The sequence below is a fragment of the Carcharhinus amblyrhynchos genome, chromosome 4, assembly GCF_965287045.1.
Source record: "Carcharhinus amblyrhynchos chromosome 4, sCarAmb.v2.hapA, whole genome shotgun sequence".
NCBI lineage: Eukaryota > Metazoa > Chordata > Chondrichthyes > Carcharhiniformes > Carcharhinidae > Carcharhinus > Carcharhinus amblyrhynchos.
Window position 1 is genome coordinate 12,117,196 of NC_137327.1, and position 26,553 is coordinate 12,143,748.

General features: G+C 45.5%; 1 protein-coding gene and 1 non-coding gene across 2 annotated transcripts in view; both read left to right on the forward strand.

Annotated features, from left to right (window-relative positions):
- The first annotated feature begins 242 nt into the window (after positions 1–242).
- Positions 243–434, forward strand: LOC145342808 (U2 spliceosomal RNA). Its single transcript, XR_013886651.1, has one exon. It is a non-coding gene; the product is annotated as a U2 spliceosomal RNA (small nuclear RNA).
- Positions 435–7,917: 7,483 nt separating this feature from the next.
- LOC145342508 (meckelin-like) overlaps positions 7,918–26,553 on the forward strand; it is a 92,248-nt gene continuing 73,612 nt past the window's right edge. The window contains exons 1-7 of the mRNA XM_080188070.1: positions 7,918–8,118; positions 17,949–18,031; positions 20,447–20,528; positions 20,938–21,013; positions 21,924–21,990; positions 23,651–23,686; positions 25,710–25,781. Coding sequence (XP_080044196.1) covers positions 7,935–8,118; positions 17,949–18,031; positions 20,447–20,528; positions 20,938–21,013; positions 21,924–21,990; positions 23,651–23,686; positions 25,710–25,781 — 600 coding nt within the window. The 5' untranslated portion in view covers positions 7,918–7,934. The remainder of the gene's footprint in view (positions 8,119–17,948; positions 18,032–20,446; positions 20,529–20,937; positions 21,014–21,923; positions 21,991–23,650; positions 23,687–25,709; positions 25,782–26,553) is intronic.

Here is a 26,553-nt window from a genome sequence, read left to right on the forward strand (position 1 = left end):
GTGCATGATGTCAAGCAATGGCTGAAGGCTTTGGATACTGCAAAGTAAGTGCTGCTTGATTCCTTCCAACACTTTACTGATGACCAAGAGTAGACTGATGGTGCAGTGTATTGTGTTTGTCATGATTTTTGTGTACAGGACACTTTAATGTATGAGCCAGATGGGAAGATTAGTGCTTCGGAACTTGCTGCAGCCTTAGCCAAGCTGTTCCAGTACAGCTACAACACCAGCATCTATCCGCTAAAGCTTCTCGGCCTTTTGGCTAAGATCAAGTGTAGTATTGGCATGCTGTGTTTGATTGAAGTCATTACGTTACATTTTAGCTTCATTTGAAGCAATTTTTTCAAATGGCATGCAGGCCTTTTGGCTAAGGTGCAAATGAGATCAAGCCTTGGAGGAGGAGCTACACCTACTCCAATCAGCTTGGATCATGTAGGTCAAGCCCAAGACAGGAGGTGAGAGAGCCCTGTCTTGTCAGCTTGGATCGGGAATGTCCCGACTTGTTGAGACTCTGAATTGGATTTGATTTGATTGGATTGAATTGGAATAAAGAAAAAAAATCTATCCGCTGAAGTGGAAAATTGCCAAGCTATGTCCTGTACACAAAAAACAGGACATAGACAATATGCCGATTACAGCTCCATTGGTCTGCTGTCAATCATTTGTGAAGTGATAGAAGGGGTCATCAACAGTGTTTGCAAACGGCACTCACTCAGCAATAACCTGGCCAGTGCTCAGTTTGGGTTCTGCTAGGTGCCTGACTTCATTACTGCCTTGGTTCAAACATGCACAGGACAGCTCAACTCCAGAGGTGAGGTGAGAGTGACAGCTCTTGATATCAAGGCAGCGAAAGTAATTATTGGGGGATTAATCCTGTTGCCACGACAAATTGAAATTTCCCCTCACTGCTCTGTATACAATCCCTGTGAGGATATTAATGTTGGCTTGATTTGTGTGAAGCCCATCACCCCGTGTCAGGTTCTAAGGTCCAAAGCCCTCCCTTCAATGCCAGCTCTCAAGCAACACAACTCCCTGGTGTTTTCTTGATCCTATTCTGACCCTGTAACTTTGCCATGTACAAACAATGGCTCCCACAGCACTTTCAGCACAGCTTTTTTCTATTCCTTCTTGGGATGTGAGTGTTGCTGGCAAGATCAACAATTATTGCTGCTCACGCCGCATATTGAGCTGGCTGGACAATACCCAGTACTTCCAATCTCTTCAGTTCTATGGCCAGCTTTTCCCACAAGGCGTTACGGTACTGAACTTGCTCTAAAGCAATGAGGGATTGCCTCTGGTTCGACATAAATGTTCATCTGGAGACCCTTTAGTTTACCCAGCCAGTCACAAGAAACATTCTCATACTTCTGGAGCTGCACGGTGGCACAGTGGTCAGCACTGCTGCCTCATGGTGCCAACTACCCGGGTTCGATTCCTGGCTCGGGTCACTGTCTGCACATTCTCCTCATGTCTGCACAGGTTTCCTCTGGGTGCTCCGGTTTCCTCCCACAGTCCAAAGATGTGCGGATTAGATCGGCCATGCTAAATTGCTCCTTAGTGTCGGGGGGATTAGTGGGGTTACAGGGTTAGGGCCTGGGTGGGATTGTTGTCGGTGCAGGCTAGATGGACTGAATGGCCTCCTTCTGCATGTAGGGATTCCATGATACTTCATTAACTCAGACAATTTTCATTCCCATACTTGGAAGATCTCCACCCAGTTTAATTTGATTACCATGAGCCAATCACAGGCTCAATAGATTGAGTCCTTGGCCTGGCACTTTAATTAGTGGGAGCTGTGTGGATTGCTGCCAATAGTCTACCCTGATTGTGGTAGTGTCCTTTATCTTGATGGCTTCTTTTCTGTAAGTTGTTAGTTTTATGGCAGTACCCCTCAAACTCAATGGCTGGACTTCATCTTGTAAATACCAAAATGTGTGTTCTTCTATCACCATGACAGAAGCTTTTGTATCAACTTTCATCTCTAAGGGTTTACCATTTACTAAAAGCCTCACAGTGCCAGGGGCTACCTTGCCTGCTTTCACTATGAACAATGAGTGAACCTTTAGTACTGGACTCTTCCACATTATGTATCTGCGATGTATTACTAACTCTCTTACTGGGTAGACTTCAATTACTTTTACATCGGTGCCTTGAGTGACCTTTCCAGTGGCAGAAATAAACCTTCAGTTTTTATACCTCAGGCTTCAGGGGAATGATTACCCTGTCAAGGGCAACAATCTATTCAAACCCACGTGATTGATGTAAACCTTCTCGCTTTTTTTCTGAATGAATTTTCTTCCCATTTTAAAATGACATCAGTGTTGGTTTCCACTGCAGGCTGCAGCTTCCTGCCCTAACTGGTGAACAGTGCCACTTTGCACCCTCCTCAGCACTCCATTGCCATCACTTTCTCCAGTGCCTTCTTCAAATTTATATCTGCCTCTGCTAATAGCTTCCTTTGGGTGGCCTCATTATTTACCTTGCAGACTAAATGGTCCTGGAGCATATCACTGAGAGTGGCTCCAAAGTCGCAGTGCTCTGAGATCTGTCTTAACTTGATAACATATTTTTCCTCAGGGGCTCTCTTGATTGAGTTGAATTTAAATTTCTGCAATATTACCAATGGTTTTCGGTGGTAATTTATTTAGAATCATAGAATCTTACAGTGCAGAAGGAAGCTATTCAGCCCATTGAGTCTGCACCAACCACAATCTCACCCAGGCCCCATCCCCATAATCCATGCATTTACCCTAGTTGGTCCCCCTGACACTAAGGGATAATTAAGCATGGCCAATCCACCTAACCTGCACATCTTTGGATTGTGAGAGGAAACCGGAGCACCCGGAGGAAACCCATGCAGAGAATGTGTGCAAATTCCACACAGACAGTGACCCAAGTCAGGATTTGAACCTGGGTCTCTGTTGCTGTGAGGCAGCAGAGCTAAGCACTGTGCCACCAATTCAACTATCTCAGCGAACGACCTGGAGTCGGGGCGTGTTTGGGGATGTGAGGCTGCGTATTACATTGTAGGCCTGGATCCTACACTCACTCAGAAGGATTGCCTTCCTTTTCTCCTCCTTCCCCATTCTATTGGCCTGAAAATAGTAGCCCAAATATTCAATGTATTGTGTCCAGTCCTCCACAGAGGCATTGGATGGGTCAATCCGTCCGAATAAGGGCTTTCCTGCAAAAATTCTTCTGATCCTCAACTTGAACTGAACCTCAATGTGACTTTAAACTCACAATCTTGGGACTGCTTTTTATTTTCTTTTATCCTCATTGTCAATGTAATAATTCCTTTCACCAGTTAGGTCAATAACAACTGCAGCATTTATTTACATATAACTATAATACAGAGGCTTACAGCCTCATGGCTGCCATCAGCTTTCAGGATTGAACTGATACAGAATCCCACATCTTCCCTCACCCTAGCCTCTAATTGGTTACCCAGGTCTTGTAACTCTCTCGACTGATCACCCTTAAAGGCAACGAACACCACAAGCATCTAATGCTATGTGACGATTAGGCAATAACTTTATTTACTGGTGTCACAAGTAGGCTCACATTAACACTGCAATGAAGTTACTGTGAAAATTCCCTAGTCACCACACTCCAGCGCCTGTTTGGGTACACTGAGGGAGAATTTAGCGCGGCCAATGCGCCTAATCAGCACATCTTTCAGACTGTGGGAGCACCAGAAGGAAACCCACGCAGACATGGGGAGAACATGCAGACTCCACACAGACAGCGACCCAAGCCGGGGATCGAACCTGGGGCCCTGGTGCTGTGAGGCAGCAGTGCTAACCACTGTGCCACCGTGCCTGCCAGATTCACCAGTGCTCATTGTAACTGTTCTCCCCGTCTCTCTGTTTGACCCTGAGAGATGGATATATTTTCCCTCTTCTGCTTGAAAATTGGTAAGATAATCTTATTGGATATCGTGAGCTCTTCCTTTAATATGCTGCCCGGATTACTATTGGAACACACATCTTGCATTAACTGGTTTTTCAGATAATTATATTTTAGATACACTGCTGCTGCCTTAAATTTATAATATTCACAGCGCTCTGTGTTCTTGGGAAACCTAAATTCCCTCACAAAGCAACGCAATTGCCCTTCCTCTGATTATTTTGTCAGGGTGATTTGCAATCAGGCTGTTCACCGCAAAGGGATTGTTTTCTTCCAGCATCTGCAGTGCCGCAACACACCCTCCTGAGCACGTTCGTTCACACTCCATTAATTTCCTGTCAGCCACGATGTGACCAGGAAGATTTGTTCGCCCATTTTGCTGGCCTCATTTAAGGGAATTGATTTTGGAAATAAAAACACAGCGAGCGGGGTTGTTTTAATCATCTGCAGGCGGTGGGCAAGGCAGACTATCAGTGCTTTCTAAACAGATGAGTTCCAAACCAGCCTCTTGACCAATCTGATTTAGACATAGAGCAAAAAAAACGACTGACGTCACTACACAGTCATCAAATCCCTACAGTGCAGAAAAAGGTCATTCGGCCCATCGAGTCTGCATCACCCTTCCAACAGACTATCCCACTCAGGTCCGCCCTCTCCCCATAATCCTGAGCATTTGGCATGGCCAATCCATCTAATCTGCACATCTTTCGGACTGTGGGAGGAAACTGGAGCGCCTGGAGGAAACCCCACGCAGACATGGGGAGAATTTGCAGGCTCCACACAGAGAATCATCCAAGGCCGGGATTGAACCCGGGTTCCTGGCACTCTGCGGCAGCCGTGCTGACCATTGTGCCACCTTGCTGCTCATGTAGGGGTTGAGAAATCAGTCACCCTGTTGGCATTTTCAGCATTAGCAATGATCAACACGAACAGGAAGAGAAGGGGGTATTCTGATGCTACTTGGGTGAATTATCTGAGGATTACTGATGCCTTTAGAAGTGTTTTCCATTGTGATACAATATTGGGCGTGGCACGGTGGCACAGTGGTTAGCACTGGTACCTCACAGTGCCAGGGACCCAGGTTTGATTCTGGCTTGGGGCACTGTCTGTGTGGAGTTTGCACATTCTCCTCACGTCTATGTGGGTTTCCTCCAGGTGGTCTGGTTTCCTCCTACAGCCTGAAAGATGTGCTGATTAGGTGCATTGACCCGAACAAGTGCCAGAGTGTGACAAGGGGAATAGAAGTGAATAGAGGGGAATAGGGGAATTTCACAGTAACTTCATTGCAGTGTTAATGTAAGCCTTACTTGTGATTAATAAATTAGCTTTAGTGTCTCACAGTTTTTATATTACGTTGTTTAGCATGGGACGCATTCATACCACAGATTGAGAACAACATCAGGAACCTCTCAATGAAGGTTTGAAGCCCAGGCAAATGAATCCTATTTCTGCTCATGTTTCTTGTTCACTCATTTGCCCTACTTGAATTTCATTAACATCTGTACCTACAGGTGTATGGAAATGAATAGGAACATGCATTTAAATTATAGATGAAGTTTACTGGACTCCAAGGTATCAAAGTGACCCACATAATCGTAATGCTTGTGTATTCCCAGGTTAAGATAAAGGAACCTGTGGAATTTACTGCCACAAAGTTTAAAGTTTATTTATTAGCGTCACAAGTACTACAAAACATTGTCTGATTTCAAGAAGAAATTAGATATAGTTCTTGGGGCTAAAGGGACCAAGGGATATAAGGGGGAAGGGGGGGGATGTCAGAATATTTAACTCGATAATCAGCCATGATCAAAATGAATGGCAGAGCAGGCTAAAAGGGCCTACTCATAGAAGTTTACATTAGGGAAACAGGCCCTTCGGCCCAACTTGTCCATGCCACCCTTTTTTTTCCCCTGCTTCCAGTTTCTGTATAGGCTCACAGTAACGCTGCAATGAAATTACTGTGGAAAATCCCCTAGTTGCCACACACTGTTTGGCTACACCGAGGGAGAATTTAGCATGGCCAATGCACCTAACCAGCACGTTTTTTGGATTGTCGGAGGAAACCAATGCAGACACAGGGAGAACATGCAAACTCTACACAGACAGTCAACCAAGCTGGGAATCGAACGCAGGTTCCTAGCACTGTGAGGCAGCAGTGCTAAACACTATACCACTGATGGGGTTCGTGAATGGAGCATAAACACCAATATACAGCTGTTGGGTCAAATGGCCTGTTTCTGTCAAATAAAAGCAAAATATCACGGGCGCTGGGAATCTGACGTAAAAACAGAAAAGGATGGATAAAATCAGCAGGTCTGGCAGCATCTGTGGAGTATTACCCCAGTCCAACGCCAGCATCTCCACAGCATCTGTGACGACAGAAACAGAGTTCACGTTTCAAATCCACAGGACCCTTCTAGAGATCTAAAAAGGAATAAAATGTAATGAATTATATACTTAAAGTCGGGGGAGGAGGCAGGCTTGGGGCAGAATGGAGAATTAGTGTTAGGTCGGAATTAAGGGGGATCGACAAAGATGTCACGGAAATGAGACAAAGGGGCTGTTAATGATGATATTAGAAACTGATGGATGTCCATTGTGGATCTGAAAGAGGGATATGGAGGGATGTGGAGCCCGGAAGGGTAGGGGGTTTTAGTTCAGTCAGGCAGCATGGTTGGTGGGCTGAAGCGCCTGTTCCTGTGCTGTAGTTTTCTTTGTTCTTTGTACTTGAGGATTTCAGGTCCACTTTGCGCCAGTGACTGTGATAACCCCACACATGGTACTGCAGCATTTAAAGGGACAGTCGAAGCATCCAAGCTAAAAGCATTTGAAATTAGCGGGGAGAGCCACAGACCGTGCTAAAATTCTCCTTCAGTGTACCTGAGCAGGCACTGGAGTGTGGCAACTGGGGGATTTTCACAGTGACTTCATTGCAGTGTTAATGTAAGCCAACTTGTGACACTAATAAATAAACTTAAAACAATAGCTTTCAGCAGCAGAGTTTTTTTTGAGATAAAAACATTCAATAGTTTCTGTTCATTGAAGATAAAGTACAGTTTGGGAAAAATTGTAACTCCAAGATGGGCAAGGGGAAAGGATAAAGAAGAAGTCAACATGGTCAATGTCTCCCTGATTGTGCTGCTGGGTACTTGTAAGGGCCTGGAGCAATAGCAGGGAAGTTCTCCCTTGTGTCTTGGCCAATATTTTTCCCTTAATTAATATCACTAAATCAGGTCAACTAGTTATTAATATAAATGCAAATTACTGCAAATGCTGGAATCTGAAACAAAAACAGAAAATGCTGGAAAATCTCAGCAGGTCTGACAGCCCCTGTGTAGAGCCAACGTTTCGAGTCTGGGTGACTCTTTGTACACACTAAAAATAGGACAGGATTTGGCAGGGCCAATGTACCTAATCTGCACATCTTTTGGATTGTGGGAGGAAACCAGGGCATCCGGAGGAAACCCTCGCAGATACAGAGAGAACATGCAAACTTCACACAGGCAGTGACCCAAGCCGTGAATTAAACCCAGGTCCCTAGTGCTGTTTGACAGCAGTGCTAACCACTGTGCCACCCTTAGAGTAAATAAAATGCAAATTTTGTCTTTACACACCACTTAGTTTATTAGCAATAGCCGTGCTAAAATTCTCCCTCAGTGTACCCGAGCTGGCGCTGGAGTGTGGCGACTGGGGGATTTCCGCAGTGACTGCATTGCAGTGTTAATATCTTGTCTTGCTAATAAATAAACTTAAAACAATTGCTTTCAGCAGCAGAGTTTTTTTAAAATAAAAACATTCAATAGTTTCTGTTCATTGAAGATTAAGTACAGTTTGGGAAAAATTGTGACTCCAAGATGGGCAAGGGGAAAGGATAAAGAAGGAGGACTGTGTGTGAGTGCAGTCCTCACAAAGCAGTGTCTGGGGAAAGGGATTATTTGAGTGTGTAATTTGACACTGCGTCTGGAAACCATAGTCACGGATTATACACACAAAACGGTGCAGGTTTAAACTCGGCAGTAAGGGAGATGGTGGCTGTGCTTTCTGCCTCTGTGCTTGTGTCCACTCTGCTCAGCAGGCTGTGCCTGGCTCAGCTCTCCGACACCTCTCTCTCCTTCGTCCAGCCGCAGTCCTGCACCAGCTCCCAGTTCTACGATGCCTCCCGCCTGCGGTGCTCCCCGTGCGGCGAGGATCTCAAAGCGAGCGCCGACGGTAAGAGCCAGCACTGTGCTACTGTTCTCTCCCTGCGCCCCCTTCACTGCGAGGCTACAAGGCTCTGACTCGCTGCTCGAAACCAACAGGGCCGAGGCAACTCTGCCTCTTCCCTGACATTCCCGGCATGTGGGATTTACTGCTGAAATACCCATTTCAGCTCAGAAAATGCTGCATCCAAAATGGAACAAAGGATAAGGAATGAATGCGCTCAATGTAGCATAATTCAGCAATGAGGCTCTTACATTCACTTAAATGTAGAAGATTAATGGGTGATGGAGTTGAAGTATCTGGCATGTTAGCTCAGACTCCTCTGGTTGTGGCTTCAGGTTCCACTCCAGCTAATAAGCCCCCAAATTCAGACTGATAGGGTAGCGCGGTGGCACAGTGGTTAGCACTGCTGCCCCACATGCCAGGGACCTGGGTTCAAATTATGGCCTCTGGTGACAGTTTGTGTGGAGTTTGCACGTTCTCCCTGTATCTGCATGGGTTTCCTCTAAAGACCATAAGACATAGGAGCAGAATTAGGCCACTCGGCCCATCGGGTCTGCTCCGCCATTCAATCGTGGCTGATTTTTTGCTTTTCCCCTTGATCCCCTTGTTAACCAAGAGCCTGTCTATCACTGTCTTAAAGACACCCAATAACTTGGCCTCCATACAACCTTCTGCGACAAAGAGTTCCACAGATTCACCACTCTCTGGCTGAAGGAATTCCTCCCCATTTCTGTTAAAGGATCATGTGGGTTAGGTGTTTTGGCCATGCTAAATTGCCCCTTAATGTCTCAAGATGTGTAGATTAGGGGGAATTAATGGGGTAAATGCATGGGGTTACAAGGATAGGGCTCTCACAAAGGGTTGGTGCAGACTCAATGGGCTGAATGGCCTCCTTCAGCACCATGGGGATTATATGATACTCCAATGCAGCATTAATTAAACTGAGGCCCCATCTACTGTGGGTTGGGGTAGATGTAAAACAGCTGATGGCATTGTGAAGGAAGGCAAGCGAGTTATCCCCTGTCATACAGTAACAAATCATCTGTTATCATATTGCTCTTTGTGGAATCTTGCTGTGCACAGCTTGGCTGCTGCATTTTGTACATGTACGTGAACACTGCCCCGAACACATTACTTTGAGCAGGATTTTGGAGATCTGTTGTATTGTCTCTGTGTGCGGCCCCAGTGTTACATTCTGCCTGATAATGCTATGGATTCTTTCACTATCTTAAAGGCGTTAGTTACACAAACGTACATTGTTGGTTTTGTTGTACATGCACAATTTGCACTTCTGGTTGATAGGGAATCTAGGCCGTCTCTTGTTTAATATGCCTTACTCATACCAGCCTCTTAGTTTAACACAAGTTAAAAGTGTTGAAAGGAAGTGAGATTCTTCCAGAAGTTCCTTGGCATATGGCTACAGTAAAGTGGGTGAATGGGGACCTGCAACGAGTTGATCTGGCTTGGTTTGTGCTGCTTTGGACTGATTTAGAGACATTCCTGTGTAACCTGGCAGCAAATTCTTGACCAAATCCTTGTGTGTCAAAGACTTGCACAGCTGTGTGGTTCAAATCTTTTCTACAATAGTCAGGTGTGATTTGTATTGAGATACCTGACTGTTACCCCTGCTTCTCTGGCCCAATCGTTTCATTTAAAAACATAATAGAGGTATAAATTAATTGGCTTCACTATCACTCTTATCGCTTGCACTAGAAACATAGAAAATAGGAGCAGGAGTAGGCCATTTGGCCCTTCAAGCCAGCTCCATCATCCTTACAGTGCAGAAGGAGGCCATTCGGGTCTGTACCGACTCTCCAAAAAAGCATCTTACCCAGGCCCTATCCCGATAACCTCGCACATTTACCCTGCTGATCTACAAATCTTTGGACACTAAAGAGCAATTTAAGATGGCCACTTGAACTAACCTGCATATCTTTGGACTGTGGAAGGAAGCCAGAGCACCTGGAGGAAACCCACATAAACATGGGGAGAATGTACAAACTCCACTCAGTGACCCAAGGCTGGAATTGAACCTGGGTCCCTGTGAGGCCACAGTGCTAACCACTGTGCACAATGCCACCCCTAATGATCAGTGACGTGTTCATGGCTGATCCTGTATCTCTGCACCATACTTTTCCCAAACCCATTGATACTTCTAGAATCTCAAAATTCTTTCATAAATATTTTGCGTGATTTGGCTTCTACACCCTTCTGTGGTAGAGAATGCCACAGGTCACCACCCTCATGGGTGAGGAAGCTTCTCCTTACCTCAGTCCTCAATGGCCTACCCCATATCCTGAGGCTGTGACTCCAGCCAAAAGGAACTCCATCCCTGCATCCAGTTTGACCAGCCCTGTCAGAAATTTATACATTTAAATTAGATCCCCTCTTATTCTTGTAAATATCAATGAATACAGGCCTAGTTGACCCAATCTCTTCTCATCCGACAATCCTGCTATCCCAGGAATCAGCCTGGCCAATGGCTCCCCTACAGTATCGAGACAGAGAACCTGAAATGTTAATGAAATCAAGAACCCTATAATCTAATGGCTATCAGGGATTGATTTTGATTTGATATATTATTGTCACACGTATTAGTATACAGTGAAAAGTATTGCTTTTTGTGCGCTATACAAATCGTACTGTTCATAGAGAAGGAAAGGAGAGAGTGCAGAATGTAGTGTTACGGGTCATAGCTAGGGTGTAGAGAAAGATTAATTTAATGTAAGGTAGGTCCATTCAAAAGGTTGATGGCAGCAGGGAAGAAGCTGTTCTTGAGTCGAATGGTACGTGACCTCAGACTTTTGTATCTTTTTCCCAATGGAAGAAGGTGGACGAGAGAATGTCCGGGGTGCGTGGGGTCCTTAATTATGCTGACTGCTTTGCCAAGGCAGCGGGAAGTGTAGACAGTGTCAATGAATGGGAGGCTGGTTTGCATGATAGATTGAGCTACATTCATGATCTTTTGTAGTTTCTCGTGGTCTTGGGCAGAGCAGGAGCCATACCAAGCTGTGATACAACCAGAAAGAATGCTTCTTATGGTGCATCTGTAAACGTTGGTGAGAGTCGTAGCCGACATGCCAAATTTCTTTGGTCTTCTGAGAAATTAGGGACATTGGTGGGCGTTGGTGAGACTGTTGTGGTGGAAGAATTTATTGTTTTAAACATTGGAATTGAGTTTAATTGTAAGGAAAGGCTGGAGAAATTAGGTGGAATTTTCCCATCCCACTTGCCAGGGGAATCGTAGCGGGTGGGGGTGTGGACCATGCAAAGGTCCATTGACCTTGTGCTGAATTCTACAGTTTTGGGATGAACACAGCCAGAAAATCCCACCCATCGTCTTTAGAAGATAGAAGGCTGGGAGGAGATTTAGTGGCAATATTAAAAATTCCTGAAGGTAAATTTTGCAGGTAAATTGGATGAAAACCACCTTGACTGGTCACTGAACTGGTAATTTATAGAGGTGTAAATCTGGCACGAATACTAAGTGTTTGAAGGGAAAGATTCAGAGTTTTTTTTATTAGCTGAGGGTTAGCAGAACATGGAATGTCCTGGCACAGATAGTGGTGGATGTATTGAACCCTGTAAAAGGAAAGTGGGTAAATATTTGAAAAAACATTTTAAAGATCCTGAGCAAAGAGAAGGCAAATGGAACTTAGCAGGATCAGATCTCCAAAGATGTGCGGATTAGGTGGATTGGCCATGCTAAATTGCACCTTAGAGTCAGGGGGATTAGCAGGGTAAATGGGTGGGGTTACGGGGAAAAGGGCTTGAGTGGGATTGTTGTCGGTGCAGGTTCAATGGACCAAATGGCCTCCTTCTGCAGCCATTCTATCTAATAAACGGCGTGATGGACCAAATGCTTCCTTTGTTGTAAAATTTTTTGATTCCCATCTTTATCACAGAATTGTTACAGTGGAAGGAGACCATTCAGCCCATCTCTGAATGAGCAATTCATTTAGGACCATTCCCCCACCTTCCCCCTGTAACCCTGCACATTCCCTTTCCGCTTTCTGAATCCCCTTTCAGCTAACAGTCTAATTCCCCTTTGAACGTATTGATTGAACCTACATCCACCACACTCTCAGGCAACACATTCTAGACTCTACAACTTGCTGCACAAAAAAAGTCCTTCTCGTTGCTTTCACTTCTTTTGCCGATTACTTTAAATCTGTGTCCTCCCATTCTTGGTCTTTTGTTGAGTGAGAACAGTTTCTACCTATCTACTCTGTCCAGACCCCTCATGGATCTGAATAGCTCTATCAAATCCCCCCTCCATCTTCTTCTATCCAAGGAAAATAGTTCTGACTTCACCAATCTATCTTCATAATTGAAGTTCCTCATTCCCAGAATCATTGTCATGAATCTTTCCTGCACCCTCTCCAACGCCTTCACATTCCTAAAGTGCGGCGCCCACAACTGGATAAAGCAGGCCAAACTAGTTAAGAACATAAGAACATAAGAAATAGGAACAGGAGTAGGCCATCTAGCCCTTCGAGCCTGCCCCGCCATTCAATAAGATCATGGCTGATCTGTTGTGGCTCAGTTCCACTTTCCCGCCCTCTCCCCATAACCCTTAATCCCCTCTCTTATCAAGAACCCATCAACCCGCTTCTTAAAAATATTTAGCGAGGCAGCCTCCACCACTTCAACGGGCAGAGAATTCCAGAGATTCACCACCCTTTGAGTGAAGAAGTTCCTCCTCAACTCCGTTCTAAACCGCCTCCCCTTTATCTTGAGGCTGTGCCCCCTAGTCCTACTGTCTTTTTTGAGCGGGAAGAGTCTCTCCACCTCTATCCTATCCATCCCATTCATCATCTTCTCTTAGTTGAAAATGATCTCCTTGCTCTTATTAATAAGACATAGGAGCAGAATTAAGCCATTCAGCCCGTCAAGTCCGCTCTGCCATTCGATTCTGGGTAAGAACATAAGAAATAGGAGCAGGAGTAGGCCATCTAGCCCTTCGAGCCTGCCCTGCCTTTCAGTAAGATCATGGCTGATCTGAAGTGGATCAGTTCCACTTTCCCGCTTTCTCCCCATAACTCTTAATTCCCTTATCTATCAAAAACCTATCTACCCGTGACTTAAATATATTTAGCAAGGTAGCCTCTACCACTTCAATGGGCAGAGAATTCCAAAGATTCGCCACCCTTTGAGCAAAGAAGTTCCTCCTCAACTCCGTTCTAAACTGCCCCCCCTTATCTTGAGGCTGTGACCTCTAGTCCTGCTGTCCTTTCTGAGCAGGAAGAATCTCTCTACCTCTACCCTATCCATCCCTTTCATTATCTTATACGTCTCTATAAGATCCCCCCTCATCCTTCTAAACTCCAACGATATACTCCTCATCCCCATTTTCCTGCTTTTTCCTCAAAACCCTTCAACCCATTGCCAATTAAAAATCTCTCTAACTCCTCCCTATATTTACTCACTCTCCCAGCATCCACCGGACTTTGGGATAGCGAATTCCACAGATTCACAATCCTTTGGGAGAAGCAGTTTCTCCTCAACTCTGTTTTAAATTTGCTACCCCTTATCCTAAGACTACGACCTCTTGTCCTAGACTGCCCCACAGGAGGAAGCATCTGCTTGTACTCCATGCCCCTGTAAAGCCTGGGATACTGTATGCTCTCTGAAACTGGCCTGTGGCCTTCAATGATTTATGCTCATATACACTCAAGTTCCTCTGTTACTAGTCAACACATTGCATCGAACAGGACATTTCTGTTCATTTAATCTGCTTCTGGCCCATTTAAATTAGCACAGCACCTAATGTTCCTAACCTAATCCTGTTAGTCCCACTGGCCTTTAAGGAAAATACAGAAGTGGACAGAATTGGGCCTTTAGGATTTGGAAACAGTTGCTGTGAGGGCACTTTGGTTGGTTGCACTGTGTAACTGCAAATGGATTTCTGAGGGAAACGATTCCATGACTAAAAAGACCTCTTTGGCCACTTGACAATAATGCTCCTTGGCTGTTTAGAAATGCAAACCGGACGGTCGTAACTTAGACCTCCGCCCTGCCTCCCCCTCCTCCCAGTTCTAGGGGGGAGTAAAACCCTTGAGTGAGTTCACCTGCCTGAGTTCACCTGCCTCTGACGGCACTCAATAAGTTGGATAAATTGTGGAACAGCACTGATCTACCAAGAAACGCAAGAGATAGCTGAGGGCATCAGCAGTGCTGTGCTTACCCAGTGCCGTCAGAGGCTGGTGAACTGGGGCATTGAGGCTGACGTCAACATGCCATGTGTTTGTACACAGAGAAAAAAAAATCTGCAGTTGTTTTAATGAACAGAGTGCGTGCTCAGAATGAGCGTCACAAAGCCAGCTTGGAAAAGGCTTGCCTTTAGAGATTGTGCAGACCTTTTTGCATGAGGGGCAGATCTGATGGTTATCATTTTTGGCGTCTGAGAGGAATAATCAAACCTATAACCACTCTGCTGTGTTACAATCATTGCCTCTGTTTCTTTATCCATACACCATTTAACACATCTCATTGGCAGAACAGATTCTATTTAGTGAGCTGTTTAATTCACTGCTGTCTGAAGATAAGGATGATTGCACAGAGGGACACCTGACATAGCCACGAACTAAAACGACAGTAATAAAGGTTTCTGCGCAAAGCCTAACCTTGAACCCTGTGAAACACCTTGGGATGATTTATTAGATTAAAGGCGTTATGTCAATACAAGTTATTGTGACAATACAAGCTATTGGGAAAATTAATTCTGAGGGCTTTCTTCCAGCAGTGCTCCTTAATACCATAGACCATAAGATAGAGGAGCAGAATTAGGCCATTCGGCCCATCTCATCCGCTTCATTATTCAATCATGGCTGATATGATTCTCCTGCCTTCTGCCCGTAAAGCTGGGTCCCCTTATTTATCAAGAACCTATCTATCTCTGCCTTAAAAGCACTCCAATAGCAAAAACCTGAGAACACCATGGTGAATTAAAAGCCCCAAAATAACAATACTACATTAACAAGTTTTGTTGCAAGAAGGGTTATGATATCGTAGAAATATAATAGAAATTGAACTGTCGGCACGGTGACCTGGTGGCGGCACAGTGGTGAGCATCATAAATCCGGGTTCACTTCCAGCCTCGGGTCACGGTCTGTATGGAGTTTGCATGTTCTCCCCGTGTCTTCCTGGATTTCTTCCAGGTGCTCTGGTTTCCTCCTATAGTCCAAAGATAGAACCGTAGGACCCTACAGTGCAGAAAGAGGCCCTTCGGCCCATTGAGTCTGCACTGAACACAATCCCACCCAGGAGCTACCCTCATATCCCTACACATTATACCCACTAATCCCTCTAACCTGGATACTAAGGGACAATTTCTTAGCATGGCCAATCAACCCTAACCCACACATCTTTGGACTGTGGGAGAAAACTGGAGTACCTGGAGGAAACCCACGCAGACACAAGGAGAACTTGCAAATTCGACACAGACAGTGACCCGAGCGGGAATTGAACCCAGGAAACTGGAGCTGTGAAGCAGCAGTGCTAACCACTGTGCCACCGTGCTGCCACAAAGATGTGCAGGTTAGGTTGATTGGCCATACTAAGTTGCTCCTCAGTATTCCAAGGTGTGTAGGTTAGAAGGGTTGGCCATGATAAATGTGTGTGGGGCTGTGGGGACAGGCCTGGGTAAGATACTCTGTCAGAGAGTTGGTACAGATTTGATGGACTGAATGGCCTCTTCTGCACTAGGGATTCCATGATGCTATAACAGAAATTAGAAATGTAACACGTGAATTATCTTGTGTAACATAAGCAAACTAAAAAGAACAAGTAAGGAGGTCAGCTTCCGTTTCAAAAATTTCACTGATTAACCACAGGGAAATCTGTAAGGTATTCTTTCATTTGATGAAGTGTCTCACACAGGGGCAAAATAAAATTAAAATGATGAGATGCCCTGGATGCAACTGTCGAACTTGAAGCTCTTGGAATTGGGGTGGAAAATAACAGCGAGGGCTTCCTCCGTTTCTGCCAATTGGCCACATTCAGATAGAAAGAGTGAAGGCGAATGCAAAAGCAAAACAAACTGGTTGCCGAGATTGGCCTGGAGTTTTGAGGAATTGGAGGTCAATCTCCAGGACGTTAGGGTGTGCAACCCTGGAGAAAGATCAACGGGCATTAAAAAGTATATATTTTTTATCATTTTCTTCTCTCAGGGGGAGAACGTGCAGATTCCGCACAGACAACCACCCGAGGCCAGAATTAAACCTGGATCCCTGGTGTTATGAGGCAACAGTGCTGACTACTGTGCCACCGTGCCTATACTTCAATTTCTGTTATATTTCTATGATATAATAACCCTTTTTGCAACAAAACCTCTCAAATACTGTGTGCAGTTTTGGTCCCCTTATTTGCGAAAGGATATATTGGCCTTGGAGGGAGTGCAGAGAAGGTTGATATCGGAGATGAGGGGTTAGCTTATGAGGAGAGATTGAATAGACTGGGTCTGTACTCGTTGGAGTTTAGAAGGCTGGGGGGGGCGGATCTCCTAGAGACTTACAAGATAATGAAGGGGGTGGATAGGGTAGAGGTGGAGAGATTCCTCCCGCTTAGAAAGGAAACCAGAACTGGAGGGCACAGCTTCAAAATAGGTGGGGGGGGATGTTTAGAACAGAGTTGAGGAGGAACTTCTTCACTCAAAGGTTGGTGAACCTCTGGAATTCTCTGCCCGTTGAAATGGTGGAGGCTACCTCGTTGAATATGTTTAAGTCACGGGTAGATAGATTTCTGATTGATAAGGGAATTAAGGGATATGGGGAGCAGACGGGTTTTCTCCGGGTGCTCCGGTTTCCTCCCGCAGTCCAAAGATGCGTGGGTTAGGCTGATTGGCTATGCTAAAATTGCCCCTCCGTGTCAGAGGAGTAAACATGCAGGGTTACAGGGAGAGAGCCTGGGTGGGATTGTGGTCGGTGCGGATTCAATGGGCCGAATGGCCTCCTTCTGCACTGTAGGGAATTCTATGACATTTAAACATTTCTTACTGTGCGATATCGCCGCACTGTCCAGCTGCTGTGTCAGTGAATCAGAAAGCAGGTCGGACCAAAGGACAGCTTTTGGAAGCTTGCAGTTGTTGTGAAAGGAATTCACTTGTTTCTTCCACCCCCCCCGCCCCGTGTTTGCTAAACCGATTGTTGACCAAAGGGAATCAATTTGCAGTCAAAACAGCAGAGTTGTTCTGAGTTCTTTAGCTTCAGGCATGTTATCATTGGCTCCATCAGTTGGGCCAACCGTGTTAAGACATGATAAACTGAACTTAGATGAACCGTGACTTCATCAGCGACGCACGAGCGCACCGTATTCTAAAAATAAAAAAAAGTGATGAAGTGGAAGTTCTTCTGCACGCTTTGAATGAACACATTCCCATCAGATCAATAGCCTGACGTGTGCACTCAGTCACCGTCACCACGACGATAGGTGTGACCTCTCCTTGGTGGCGTTGGATCCAGGGCTGACAGCACAAGGGGCATGCGGGCTTTGGGGCACAGGGTTTCTCACTGGCATAAAAACTGACGTTAAAAAAAAACGGTTGGAAATGTGAATGATCTAAGAATCCCAAGAGCCGGAAGGAATGGAGGCTACCTCATTGAATATGTTTAAGTCACGGGTAGATAGATTTCTGATCGATAAGGGGATTAAGGGTTATGGGGAGCAGGCGGGTAAGTGGAACTGATCCACTTCAGATCAGCCATGACCTTATTGAATGGCGGGGCAGGCTCGAAGGGCTAGATGGCCTACTCCTGCTCCTATTTCTTATGTTCTTATTTTTGATCACCATGTGGCGTGTCAACTGATTTAATACTCTGCCTGCCTTTCACTCCCAGGACTCCACTGTGTCTGCGATGCTGGCTATACAATGGTTGATAATGGGTCCCCCATTCCACAATGCACTGCTTGCAACAACATGGTAAGTAACCAAATGAAAATTGGCAAATGGAAACTCCCTTCTTGTTGATTTTGATGTTAAATGCTTTGATGGAAAGTTGAGGTGTTTAACAGTGCGGCAGGGTGAACATCGCTAAGACAACACAGTTAACCTCATTTAGAACATAGAACATAGAAAAACTGCAGCACAAACAGGCCCTTCGGCCCACAAGTTGCGCCGATCATATCTCTACCTACTCGGCTTACCTGTAACCCTCAATCCTATTCAGTTCCATGTACTCATCCAGAAATCTCTTAAAAGACCCTATCGAATCTGCCTCCACCACCACCGACAGCAGCCGATTCCACACACCCACCACCCTCTGAGTGAAAAACTTATCCCTGACATCTCCTCTGTATCTGCTCCCCAGCACCCTAAACCTCTGTTCTCTGGTGGCAGCCATTTCAGCCCTGGGAAAAAGCCTCTGAGAATCCACCTGATCACTACCTCTCAGCATCTTATACACCTCTATCAGGTCACCTCTCATCCATTTCATTTACCGAATGGACAGATCACCATCACTCCACATTAAGTACAGGCTCATCTACAGCCAGCCAAGCTGTTGTACTGTGCTTCCAGCCCCTGGCTAATGTGGCAAATGTTGGGGGGGCACAGTGTGCAGTGGCTAGCACTGCTACCTCACAGCGCCAGGGAACCAGGTTCGATTCCTAGCTTGGGTCAGCGCAGAGCCTGCACTTTTTCCCTGTGTCTGTGTGGGTTTCCTCCGTGTGCTCTGGTTTCCTCCCACAATCCGAAAGATGTGCTGGTTAGGTGCTTTGGCTGTGCTAAATTGTCCCTCAGTGTACCCGAACAGACGCTGGAGTGTGGCAACTCGAAGATTTTCACAGTAATTTCATTGCAGTGCTAATGTAAGCCTACTTGTGACACTAATAAAATATAAATAAAGTATCAAAGGTTGGAATTTTGGAAGGGGACACATGAGGAAACAATGGGATGAATTGGATAGCTGTACCAAAGAGCCAACACAGGCACGGAAGGTTGAATGGTTTCCTTCCAAGCTGTGTCATTCTGTGATTCTATTTTTGAATGAGTCTGAGATATTTTGTCCTTAGGAGGAGTGAAAGGTTGGATAATAAAGTAGGAAGGTCAAGTTTCATGGAAATGAAAGTTTACCTGTTTTCCCGCATTTCTTTCCTCCATGTTAAGTTCTCCAGTCAGGGAAGTCCAGCGTTTGTGGAAGGACAAACAACCTGTCCTGGTCCCTCCACGCTGACGCTATAATTAAGAAAACCCACCAATGCATCTGTTTTCTCAGGCTGCTAAGGAAATTCAGCATGTCTGTGACAACTTCCACCAATTTTTACAGATGCACCATGAAAAGCATCCTTTCTGGTATCACAGCTTGGTACGGCAGCTGCTCTAACCAAGACTGCAAGAAACTACAAAGGGTGGTGAACATACCCCAGTCCATCCATCAAACCAGCCTACCAGGCATTGACACTGTTTACGTTTCCCGCTGTCTTGGAAAAGCAGCCAGCATAATCAAGGACCGCATGCACCCCGGACACTCTCTCTTCCATCTTCTCTGGTTGGGAAAAAGATACAAAAGTCTCAGGTCACATATTAACCGACTCAAGAACAGCTTCTTCCCTGCTGCTGTCAGACTTTTGAATGGACCTACCAAATATTAAGTTGATTGTTCTCTTACTCCTAGCTATGACTGTAACACTACATTCTGCATCCTCTCCTTTCTTTCTCCCCTATGTACGCTATATGTGATATGTTTTGTCTGTATAGCAAGAAGCAATACTTTTCACTGTATCCCAATACATGTGACAATAATGAATCAAATCAAAATCAAATCTTTACCATTCTCAGGCAGTTGAACTGCAGATACCTCTATGCTGATGGGATCAACCCTGCCAGTGTAATTCCGGTCTAATGCATTTCTCTGTCTTGTGGTCTTCAACCTAGTCTCACTGATGTGAATCACACCCAGTATCTGGTCACATCCAAGGCTGGAATGTGACAGTAAAGGCATCTGACAATTCTTGCATGATGTGCAAATAATAATAATTATTATATTGTATTATTAATAAGTATGGGATGGCACGATGGCACAGTAGTTAGCACTGCTGCCTCACAGCACCAAGAACCCGGGTTCAATTCCATCCTCGGGTCACTGTCTGTGTGGAGTTTGCACATCCTCCCCGTGTCTGTGTGGGTTTCCTCCAGACTCTTCGGTTTCCTCTCACTGTATGGGTTAGGTGAATTGGCCGTGATAAATTGCCCCTTAGTGTCAGGGAGATTAGCAGGGTAAATATGTGGGGTTATGGGGAGAGGGCCTGGGTGGGAATGTTGTCGTTGCAGACTCGATGGGCCAAATGGTCTTCTTCTGCACTGTGGATTAACTGGTAACTTCTGCTCACTGTTCAGGATCAAGTTGTGTCGGTGGACAAGAAACTCTGTTTGACGTGTGCAGAATGCCAGTCATGTCGAAATGATGGAAAAGTTCAAGGTATGTTTTTATTACTGCTGGCTTGAATGTGCGCACACGATTCCCGACAACCGGCAGTCATCCTCTGTGGTTTCTCCTTCCCAATGCTGAGCTGCAGCTTTGGAACTGTTGCACGATCCAAAGCTGGCCAGCCCACACATCGTGAACTGCACCAGGGTCCTCAGGCTTTTTATATAAAAGATTAATTATACACAGACTGCAGGGATTGCTAACTCCACCATTCCAGTGGGTCTCTTTTTTGTGGGTAGTTTTGCAAGTGGAAGAGGATGAAAAAAAGCAAGTGAGAAACATTGATAGCCTTGATTTACGTTTGAGGCTGTCATTCTGAGGGATGGGAGAAAATTGCTCTAATTCACTAATTCTGTCCAATTTGGAGTCGGAGAGAACTCACAGAGTTTCCTTTTTACAGTGGAAAACCTGGCCATGAAGACAGCAAGCTGTCAAACCTGCCCCAACAAGACAGTGCCAAACGCTTTGGGCAACATGTAAGTGTCTCACCATCTTATGAGTTATTTGTTCGTATTTGAACTTGTATATAAACATGACTGAGCCATTCAAGATGTTTTTCCGTACAGTTTATTGTCCCGGGACTTTTCTTCTCTTTCCTTTATTTCCCCCTGTCCATCCCAAACAACGCGAGCTAGATGCTGACTCTGCCTGGATAGAGATCTACAAGCTTTGGCTCCCACCCGGTATTTCTCCGTGTGGCCATATCTCAGATGTAAGATCACATACTGAGAGTCAGTAAGCTATAGAACTATCGCGGAGTCAAACTAACCCAGTAGCCCAGTCCATCACGCCAACCATGCTACCATCCATTGACTCCATCTACACTTCTTGCTGCCTCGGAAAAGCAGCCAGCATAATCAAGGACCACCCATGCACCCCGGACATTCTCTCTTCCACCTTCTTCCGTCGGGAAAATTCTGAGGCCATGTACCAGCCAACTCAAGAGCAGCTTCCCTACTGCCATCAGACGTTTGAATGGACCTTCCTTATATTAAGTTGATCTTTCTGTACACCCTAGTTATGACTGTAACACTACATGCTGCACCCTCTCTTTTCGGTGGCAGAGATGTTAGCTGTACTGCCTCAGAGCTCCAGGGACCCAGGTTCAATTCCCAGGTTGGGTCCCTGTCTGCGTGGAGTTTGCACGTTCTTGTGTCCGCGAGGATTTCCTCAATCCCGTATGGGAATTGAACCCGCATCGTTAACGTCACTCTGCACCATAAACCAGGGGGCCAGCCAACTGAGCTAAACTGACCCCCCCCCTGTAATACAGCATATTACTACTGTCATTTTCCATCTGTGTGCCTCGTTTCTTTATTTTGTGAACAGATGCAGCAGATTTTGGATCAGTTCCAATTTTATCTTCATTCTTTGTTTCTCCGTTAGGTGTGTACCCTGCCACGAAACTTTCATTTTGGCTACTGACAGTTGTTCATGTCCTCCTGCCAACCTGGTAAGTGATTTATTCTTGTTGGAATCACCAGATGTGTCCAAGCAGAATACTCGTTAAACTCAGACAGTGGACACGGTTTTGCCCAAATAAAATTCTGCCTGGCTTGAGGAAGTATAAAGGTGAGTCCCTTTTAATTTGAGCAAAGCAGATTATGCAGTAACATAATAAACAGAACTCCCTCCCTAACAGCATTGTGGCCGTACCATCGAATCCCGACAGTGCAGAAGAGGCTATTCAGCCCATTAACTCTGCATCGACTTTTTGTTCTCCCTTTTGCCCTATTCCCATGCACCTACACGTCTTTAGACACTAAGGGGCAATTTAGCATGGCCATTCCATCCAACCTGGACTGTGGGAGGAAACCAGAGCACCCGGAGAAAACCATGCAGGGACTGGGAGAACATGCAGATTCAACATAGACAGTGACTGGGAGCTGGAATTGAACCCGGGTCCTGGCGCTGTGAGGCAGCAGTGCTAACCACTGTGCCACCGTGGCACCCTGCATAAGCTGCAGTGATTCAAGAAAGTGAGTCAGCACATTCTCAAGAGCAATAAAGGATGGGCAATAAACACTGGTTGAGCCAGTGACACCTACATCTCATAAAATAAAAAAAATGTTTAAAAGTATGAGAAGATAGTAGGGGGATATGTTGAAGCAGCTCAGTTACAGGAGTTGTGTGGCTAAAGACTGAGATTTAAATGTCTGCGATTTAGCACAGAGAGGAAGTTTCTTGTGAGGATGTGGAATTTACTTCCAGGATTAATGGGTGTGGCAGAAGCAATGTTGATATTTAAGATGAAATTAAACTGGCAGACAATGGTTTTCAGAAACAGGGCGGGTAAATCTGACTCTTGCTGTTTGCTTGCAGGGAGGGCAAGTGCTGACATGGATGGGTTGGACCAGCTGGTCTGTTATAGCTTTACGGTGACTGTATATTTCTATCTTCCCTTGTGAACAATTGATTGAATATCTCCTCCAACGGATTGCGCTGCAGTACCTGGCGGTACCGTTAGCCTAGCTTGTGTGCTCAAATGTTGGGATTAGGACTTGAACCCACAACCTTCTGACTCAGAGGCAGGAGTGGTAACCCTTCCTGAAATAGACATCATGGCTGGAATTTTATCACCCCAGAATCAGAGCGGGTGAGACTCAGAGAACGGCATTCCCCGTTGGCCTCAGGCGGGATCATACAAACCTCAGGTGGACATGCCAGTGTGAATTATGGGGCAGATGACAACACTACCCACTGAGTCAAGGCTGAGTAGACACTCGCCTCGAAGGGAGGGACGGCTGAAACACTACCCACTGAACCAAAACTGACACTCACAACGAGCCATCACTTGCGTAAGTCTCCATTGGCTAGGCCTACCTCCGCTTACGCCACTTGGAGACCCATTCTAGCAGGCGCTTGGATTAACAACCATCCCCACTCCCCCATCTCCGATTTTACTTCACCTTGGGAAATATAAATATATCTTGCTCATATTTAACAAGTTTCCCTGGGGGGAGACTGAAACCTTGATCGAAAGAATGAGGGGGAATTCACGTTACTGTCCTTTGGTGAGAAAGTGTATCTGCGATCTCAGGATGGTCAGGATTGCCCTTTATAAGTTTATTAATTTCTAGTATTCTGTAATTAAATTGTGACTTTTATTTCAGAAAGGAGGTCTCTGCTTTGGAAACACTAAACTACCAGTAAGTATTGATTCATCTTGTTTTTCTTTTTATGTAGCTTTAAATGTAGACTCACGAGGGACAAAACGGCACTCAGACAGAGGCTAAATTTCTACGTTTCATGTTTTACAATTGAAATAATTCTGCACAATGTATATTGATTGGATGTTCAGTCATTAAATATTGAGTTGAACAGATTTATGGGTATGAAAGGAATACAGGGATTGAGAGGGAGAGGGAGTTATGTACTCTGGGAAATGTGCCCCAGCGTGACGTGGTCTGGGTGGAACAGAGAGCCGATGCACCAATTAAAAGCAATCTCAACTGCTGGCGCAACTTTTATACATCTGAGCTCCCCGTTGGGGAACTGCACCCCAATCTGCCATGTAACATGGAGAACAAAGAACAACACAGCACGGGAAACAGGCCCTTTGGCCTAACGAGCCCGCACCGCCATTCTAACATTGGGAGTTCCCTCTTCCACCCATGACCCTGTCTACGCTTAATGTTCAGACAGTTGAGAGGAAGGTCCCAGGTTTGGATTCTCTGTTGCACTAACCAACCTTTGAAAAGACAGTGTTTACAGGGCTCTCATCAGCTTCAGTGCTGCTTGGCTAAAGGAATTCAACTGATAAAGAGTGACTGCCTACTTTGATGAGGGGAGAGTGCATCATTGATGTGATAAATCGAGGATGATTCAATGTAGCTCAAAGTAACAAGGGATTTATTGCCAATGATAAATAAGTATTTAAAACAGAAGGGCAGAAAGAGTCAACCACACAACTATACAACTCTCCTCCCAATCTCCAACTGTGGGATCTCCTCACTCGGGGATACACACCCTTGTTCCCGATTAGCTCAACTCCCCGCCTAGACAATCCATAGGGTTCGGCCCTCAGGGAACTTAAAAGGGCCACGCAAACACACCCCTTCCTCCTTTTCCTCCCCCACCGCTCCCCCAACTCCAGAATTCACGTATGGAGGAAACAAATAACATCATTAGCGTAGGCAGACAATTCTTAAATAAAGGGCAGCAAGAATACTCCAGGGAAAAAACTCATCATAAGTTTAGTTGGTCCACAGACTTTTGGACTCTGGTAGAATGCCTCAGTTCTGTGGTAGGCTTTTTGAAGAATTAGGCCAGACGGATGCAAAAGACAAACTCACCAATCCAAGGTCCAGCTCCTCCTTGGGGGTGCTGGTTCCTCAGTTATCGTAACCCCCCCCCGAGGTTGCTAAGGTCCTTTATTTCCAACCAGAATCCCAGTAACCGATCCCGGCATCTTCAAGTTTATGGCAGTTGTTCCTTGTTGAATCCCTGTGTCCGTCACTGCTCCTCAGATGGTCTACGTGTTTCCTGAGATAACAGCCTTGTATCTTCACAACATCGAAGTCCAGTCCTGCCCGATCTACAATCTTACCGTGCAGGTCCTGCTGCAAAGTTCCTGACCATGATTGAATCCTCAACTTGGAATGCTCAACACCGACTCCCCAACAGAACATCTTACCAAGGCCCACATTACCCCAATCCCCATAGCATTGGTCATGGCTAAGTTTTAAGTTTAAGTTTATGAGTTTATTTATTAGCGTCACAAGTAGGCTTACATTAACACTGCAATGAAGGTTGTGTGAAAATCCCCGAGTCGCCACACTCCGGCGCCTGTTCGGGTACACTGAGGGAGAATTTAGCATGGCCAATGCACCTAACTAGCACATCTTTCAGACTGTGGGAGGAAACTGGAGCACCCGGAAGAAACCCATGCAGAGATGGGGAGAATGTGCAGGCTCCGCACAGACAGTGACCCAAGCCGGGAGTCGAACCCGGGACCCTGGCATTGTGAGGCAGCAGTGCTAACCACTGCGCCATCCATAATCCCTCTTGCCTACACATCTTGGGACAGTAATTTAGCATGCCCAATCCACCGGAACCTGCACATCTTCAGAGAACTGACCAGGGGAATGGGTGGTAACAGGGGAGATGGAAACTGCCACATTATCTATTCCTTCCGATGTAAGATTGAATGTCAGTAACATTTTGTTTCAGTCTCGAGCAGGAAGGTTGCCAGATTCCATTTGGTATGAAATGAACCTTCAAGCAAGTTACCTGGCCTGCTCAGTAAGTTATAGCTTTGAAACCACAAAGACTGATGAGTTTTATCTTCCATGTAACGTGATTCTCATTTGGCTTGTGCTATTTTAACATTCACAGTAATCTCCAGTTCAGAGAGTACTCAGTTTTCCACTCTGACCTGCTTTGTGTAATTATGCGAACCCACTGATGCAGATTGGGAACCATTGTTAGAAGAGGAAAATTGAGTGGGGGGGAGAACAATACGCAGAAATGTCTCTGGAGAACATTAAAGACATCCAAGTGTGTCAGTACCTTTGCAAAGGCTAAAGGAACCTGGGGTTAAGGTGCGGCAGATGTTAAGATCTTGCCCTGCTGAAACCAAAGGTGAACAAATTGCAAACCGCATTTTCAAACCACAACTGTTTTTGATTTTCCATTCATCTGTAATTCATTGGTTTGGTCAACCACTTCCTCAAGCTCCCTGAGGCCACTCATCCCAGCAAAACTTCCCATCTGGGGCCTGCTGCCACTTTTGCTCCCTCAAATCCAAGTGTGAGGTATGTTGGGGCATAGCCCCTTTAAGGGAATGGGTCATGTGGCTTCAGGTGTGGAGAGAGCTGGTTGGGATCCGCCCAGAGTCCAGGCAGTCAACATTGTGGAGTGAGTAGACTGAATAAAGAGCTGTGTTCCCTGGTGTCTGGCTATGGAGTAGTTACTGAGGAGAAGTCTCAATAAAACAGGGAGGCCTAGAAGCCTAGTGGTATTATCACTATGCTATTAATCTAGAAACTCAGCTAATGTTCTGGGGATCCGTGTT